This window comes from Halyomorpha halys, unplaced genomic scaffold, assembly GCF_000696795.3.
Source record: "Halyomorpha halys isolate HHAL.00 unplaced genomic scaffold, Hhal_1.1 Scaffold1348.1, whole genome shotgun sequence".
Classification (NCBI taxonomy): Eukaryota; Metazoa; Arthropoda; class Insecta; order Hemiptera; family Pentatomidae; genus Halyomorpha; species Halyomorpha halys.
In genome coordinates, this window is record NW_027115660.1 from 230,595 (window position 1) to 237,192 (window position 6,598).

Here is a 6,598-nt window from a genome sequence, read left to right on the forward strand (position 1 = left end):
AAGGAGCAGTCATGGTTACTATCCCAGTGAAACCACTGAGTAAGAAGCAGTCATGGTTGCTATCCCAGTGAGAAAGGAGCAGTCATGGTTACTATCCCAGTGAAGCCACTGAGAAAGGAGCAGTCATGGTTACTATCCTAGTGAAACCACTGAATAAGGAGCAGTCATAGTAGAAAGGATTTTACGGGTTGGAGACATGTAACTGCGAAGATTTGAAAGAAAGTAAAACGAAATGGAAATATACATTTAAAATAGGCCTTTTTGGAAAAAAAAAAAAAAAAAAAAAAAAAGACAAAATGGAAAAAGGAAGTTTTTTTAACCGCAGAATAATGCATTCTAGGAAAATTATTTGAAACTAATCTTATGCAGTCTTTTATTAAGAGGTCTAGATAGCACCTTAAAAAGAGGTTTTAAAAGCATTGTTTTGATACACTTTAGGTGACGGTATATTTAAAATCGTCCTATAAATAGAAGTCTCCCTGATATAGAGAGGTCCTTACCAAGAGGTTCATATAGATGACCACAAGAGGAAGTCTTCAATTCTTTTCCCATCTTTTAATTACTATATACAAAATAACAGTAACATGTCCCACGTATCTCAACGTCTGACGTCACTTAACATCCGGCACGAATGAATTACTTCTGTTCACCAAGTGATTAGAAATTATGGTGAATTACTTCTAAAATTCACTTTTCCGACGTGAAAATATTTTCACTCATATTTCTTAGCAATTAAGGCGTTCGGACGTAAAACATGGTAACTGACAAAATGAAAACTTTTATAATGAGAATGTTTGCTAATCATAATATTTTACGTAGAAACAAGATTAGTTTAGCCCAAGTTAATGTCGACATTATTTATTCTCTTAACGAAATAAATTTCCTAAAGATTTTTTTAACAATTTATGAAATCTGTCTAAACAACAGGGCAATGCTAAAAACTACAATTCATAAAAAACTTTAGTTACCATGTTTCAGGACCGAATGCCTCAAATTTAAAAAATGGTTGATAGCTTTAGCACTGAAAATGCGGAATAGTTTTAATTCGGTTCACTATTAAGTTTTTAAACTCGGACTAACATTCCACATCACCCACGTCGAATTTCTCTTGACCACAAGAAATGGAAGACTTCCTGTCCACTTACCATTCACCGGTATCTTTATCTACGAATGCTAATTTCACCGAAAAAAAAAAAAGATACGTAAATAAAATAACGGTGTTAAATTGTAAAATGTTGTGATAAACGTACATTTTTTTAACATGCTAAATGTTATAAGTGTTACACTGTAGCCGTGAGCCCTCCTGGAGTACAACCAGCCTCATAAAGCGGATACCCTTGAGTAAAAATCTGGCGGTCGAGCTGATTCTGACCTAATCACCTCCTTGCACAACCATTGGCCTAGTAACAGTGCTTCCTAACAAAGTACTACACCCTTAATCCTTCATGGGCTGTAGTGGTACAGATTTTAATCTTAATTTAAATGTTGTGAGCATAGGATTGTGAGCAGCTTGACTTAAAGTCCATATTATACGTATGTTAATGGATTTTCTGGCCTGCTTGTTTTGTAACCTTATAATCTTTACAAGACAATAAAATATCTAACAGCTTCATTACATCATATTTCTCCTCCATCTCACTAGTTCCTTGTTTTCTCTCCTATTCTTTTCCATTGCGTTATTATTATTTTTATCTATTACTTCATTAGAGTTTTAAAATGTCTAGAACCAAAACTACGCAAACCAAACACGAAATACGAGCAAACAACCTTTTAAAACGAAAACAGACAAAATTTGGAGCTCACCTGGTCTGTTTCGTGACGTCAATCTATATTTACAGACCAATTAACAGACTGACTCCCAACTATGTTAAATGTTATATCATTTTAACATTCTGAAAGAAGGAAATATTTCCTCATTTAACACACTTATGTTAAACCGAATGTATCTCTTTATCTAACAAACTTTTAATTATTGGATCTAAAAAAAAACTGAGCTCAGCTAGTCTGTTTGTGACGTCATTCTTCATTAACAGACTCCCAACCATGTTCAATGTTATATCGTTTTAACACATTTAAATGTTATATCCATTTAAGAAACTTAAACATGTTAAACTAAAAATCATGAAAACTCCTCTGTGTTAAATAATCGAGAAACGTTATGAACAGCTGCAAGGTACCATTAATATAACCTTGAAATGTTTTAATTGACCTCGCGGAGGTCAACGAATAAAATTACTACATACATGCACAATTGTAAGTTTAGTTCTATTGAGGAAAAGGAAGGTAATGTTCTACAGTATTTTGGTGAACGGCAGGGCAGGCGCTAAGCTTTGTGGAAAAGAGTAACAGTTATGTAATAATCGAACCAGGAACTAACAAATATAAATGGCATTTGTAAATACTTTCTGAATAAACGAGTTTTTTAAATAATAAAATAACCATAGAGCTTATGAGTAATGATATAGTGCTTTGAATCAGCGTGACTCGGTTCGTACGGCTCCATGGAGAGAAGGAAGCGGGGGTGGGGGTAACGAGAACCATATGTTGGCTAAGAGGAAGGGTCCAGTCTGATTGCAATGTGGCCATGGGCTCGCCTCTTGTGCTGTTTGTTATTCGTCGGCCATGTCAACGGCGGCTTCTTGCAAGTTGTGTCCGTTGCAAGCCTCATCGTCAAGAGCATATGGAACGTATGGATGGTCACCGATGCCGTCCCCGACTACCTCTGCAAGGATGACAGGGGCATGAAAGCCAAACTGAGGACGATATCACGCCAACTTGACGCTGCCGAGTCGAGATTGCACGCTTCGGAAGATATCATTCTCAGGGAAATATACAGCGTTCCCAGTGAAATAAAGTACGAGATGAAGCTGAACAAGCTATTGGATACCGTACTGCAGGTAGAGAGGGTAGAAAAGATATTTGAAGGTAAACTGCTATCAATCATATCCTCACTATAGAAGCAATTTGAAATTTTTCAATTATCAATTTCTAGCAAAGTAAAACTATTTTATTAATATTTCCTTTTAAATAACAGGGAGAAAATGTATAGTATATAATTTTATCAAACAGCTTTGAGTAGTATTTATCCCTGAACTATTATCAGTATCTTATTAAAAAGGCAACATTCTGAACGAAATTGTAAGCGTTTCACAATTCCCTTAATATTCCATGTTCCTTTTGTATCGAAGATATATTTAAATAATCTCTTTGTACATAACAGGAATAAGTAACGGTAAAAAACAATACACTAACATTAAAATTCAGCACCTCAGAGGTAAACAGTGTCAAAAAAATATTCGTATTACTGTAGGTTTCGATGAAGTTACAAGACGCCAACTCAGTCGCTGATGTTTTATAATCTTAACTCATACAATTGTCTAGAGGCCAGTTCTATAACAAAAATCATATAACCGAGATGAATTGTTAAACTAAGGGTAAATTGTTCCTAGTACGAACTGCTGATTTGAGCGACGCCAGTTTCAACTTTGACCTTTAATGCCAGCTTGGGGGAGAAGGTAGTTGTGAGCAAATGATTGAACGATTCTCTTCGAATAAAGTTATAAATAAATAAAAAACTAACGCTAAATATATCGTACCCGAACAACTTTACACGCAATATTTTCTTTTCAAGAAGAAAACTCTACTATCATTTTTTAGATTAACGGAAACCTGTTGTGAACGAATTTTTATTTTAAATCATTACTTGCCTCTTTTGATAAGATATGAAATTTTCAAATTTATTGCGTGAATCCATATTAATGAAAATAATATATGTTAATTATTTACGGTACTAATAAAAATAGTGGATAATCTAATTATTTAAAGAAAAGAAAATCTGTATTAATAATTAAATTTCTATTCAGAGAGTTCATAAGAAATAAATTCTTTAAGTGAAACTTTTTTTTAATTTCAATCTGTGTTTGCAATAATCATTCTTAAGAAGCGATAAATTTTTATTATTTATTAAAACCTGTTTAAAAAATTCTTGGGTAAACAGTTACTTAAAAAATTGTATTTTTAGGTTGCAAACATAAAAATTAAAACAAAAGTCAAGACAAATTTTGAAATAAAACGGTTTTCGAAGACTTCACTCTTGTTCACAAAAATAAAAATTAAAGTATGATTGAAACTCTTCCGCAATAAAAATTAATAGTCACGTCAATTGCCTGCTGAAAACATGTCTTATGAAATAAATTTAGTTAAACACAACATTGGCAGATTAGAATAATATGCAACTCAATAAATGCAATAGCACTTTATACAGTTTAAGAATTTAGAATTCAATCACATTAAATTATTCACTTATTTAAAAAAATAAATAAATAAACAGTATAATGACAATAAATAATAAATCTTGCACAAATTAATAATCAATTGAATAAATGAAACACTTTATTGAACACTTCATTAGTCTGTCTTTGTTAAACTAAAATCTAAAAATAACTAATTCAAACAGACTTATTTGCACAGCTTCATCCAACGCCATACTAAGTCAATTTAATTCTTCTACTCATGAATAATATATTTAAATAATACAATCACCACAAATGCACATTTTTTTAGATTACATGGAAGTGGGTTTAAAAGATCACTTTAATTCAACAAAAGTAAAATTGGAAAATCATACAATAATGGATTTTCTGGACACAATCATCTCTCACCACCCAGGTTCTGTGAGAGCTAATATGGATACAATTCACCAAATGATCGTCGTTGACGACTCTAGGACCATGTTTTTAAGAAGCGGGGTCTTTTCAACGCTCTTAAAGTATATAAAGGTGAGATGATAATAATAATAATTATTTTTTCTATACCATTCACTAGTATTATTGTAAAATCACAAAACGAGACACGAGATCATAATATCATTTCTTATGGACATCAAAACGTTTCTCATCTGTCTACATTGTTCAGGAACCAGATAAATAGATTTTTCTCCAAGTTTTTAAGTAATTCACCAAATTTCTATAAGAGTTCAGAAGTGCCTAACAACAAACACTATGAATCAATTTCCATTTATGATAAGAGAAAATGTAATCCTCAAATGAACTTAAAAAGCCAAGTAAACAATATTCGCAATATAATTCCATTGGCGAATTCTGGTCGAGCGATTTTACAGTGGAGAAATAGAACATCGTAAATAGAATACAAATACACGAATTCGTCAATAAAAAGTTACCTGTCGCTCTACTGAGTAAAACACCGTAATAGAAAAAACATTTACACTGTTGCGATAATTCGGTAGTAGTTCTGAAATAGGGTTCTTTTTACACAACCGGATATAATGAACGCACGTAAACTATGATTAAAACTTAATTACTTTCCGTCACTCGGTTAAACCGGAATTACTTCTCACGGTCCTCACACTAATCTTGAAATAACTTGTTAAAATGCATCTTAATGAACGATCATCCAGGCAGTTTCAATAACATCCATAAGGAAAATGTTTTAATCTAACGATCTCTTTAAAACAGTTTTTATCACCGCGATTAAAGTCGCTAGTGGCCGGAATCCAAAACTGTTTTACGTTAACTGTACCTTTATAGAAGAAATAATTCACTAATTTACAAAAAAAAATCTTTTGAGGTGATCATACCTTAATTTTACCAATAGCAGTTGAATAAAATTTAATGCAGATGACGTTATGATGTCCCTAAGGTGATGTACAATACACTGATGAAATCATGAAAACTTTTTTTGTCAACTAATCATTTACCAGTATCACAATTTTTCTTGCCAAGAAGAGGAATACTGACCAAATATTTGGTTAGGAAATGGTTTCCGGAAGGAACATATAGCAGCTTGGTTAGATTGGAAAAATCACATGAGAACTGAAGGAAATGTTCAAGCTAGTTATATCTTTGAACCTGTTGGATAGGATGTTCGGTCTTCCGAAAATAAACCATATCAACACAGCTGAGGGAAGAGCAAGATCCATTAGTGGCAATATATCGGGGATTATCGCTAGCAAAGGACCAGCAAGATCGATGAAGATCTTAGACCTTATGACTGAGAAAAATAAAAAGAAGCAAGAAGCCCTCACAGTAGCGGATAATGAGTAAAGACTAAACAGAGAGAAAGCGATCGTATCTTTTGTTTACTCCCGAGCTGCTGGTCAGTGACCTTCACGACACATCTCCTTCATCAGTCTTTGTTCTCTTTATTGCTTGCGCCCCCCCAACGCAACTCAAAGCAGTCTACGGCCATCATGAATCAAACTATAAGCAACATATATACATAAACATTTTTTGTGGGATTAGTTTTTAATTATTAAATATCAATCAAAAAGACTAGAGAAAAAAAAATTATCACAGTTAAACTCTATTCTATATATTTTTCGCATTTTTGTAATGTTTCAATCTATTCAGTTGACAATTTTCATCTTCAGCCCTCATTTCATCAAAACCCATACTTCACAAGTCATGTAACGAATGTCTAATCGCTCCAACTTACTAGATGTTATTGACATTAAAGACCAAGTACTATACCAAGTATAGCAAACTAGATACCGTAAAGAGCGATCAAGGAAGAATTTAAGTTTGTACAACAGAGAGAATTCTAAAATATAATTTCCAAAATCTCCCTAAGATTTATAATA

General features: G+C 32.9%; 2 protein-coding genes across 6 annotated transcripts in view; one reads left to right on the forward strand and one right to left on the reverse strand.

Annotated features, from left to right (window-relative positions):
- Ubr3 (Ubr3 ubiquitin ligase) overlaps positions 1–6,598 on the reverse strand; it is an 89,381-nt gene that overhangs the window by 52,244 nt on the left and 30,539 nt on the right. The gene's annotated exons all lie outside the window — the stretch shown is intronic.
- The window catches only part of orion, a 10,549-nt gene continuing 6,511 nt past the window's right edge, over positions 2,561–6,598 (forward strand). Inside the window, exons 1-2 of the mRNA XM_014434328.2 lie at positions 2,561–2,925; positions 4,564–4,778. Of these exons, the coding sequence (XP_014289814.1) occupies positions 2,577–2,925; positions 4,564–4,778 (564 nt within the window). The 5' untranslated portion in view covers positions 2,561–2,576. The remainder of the gene's footprint in view (positions 2,926–4,563; positions 4,779–6,598) is intronic.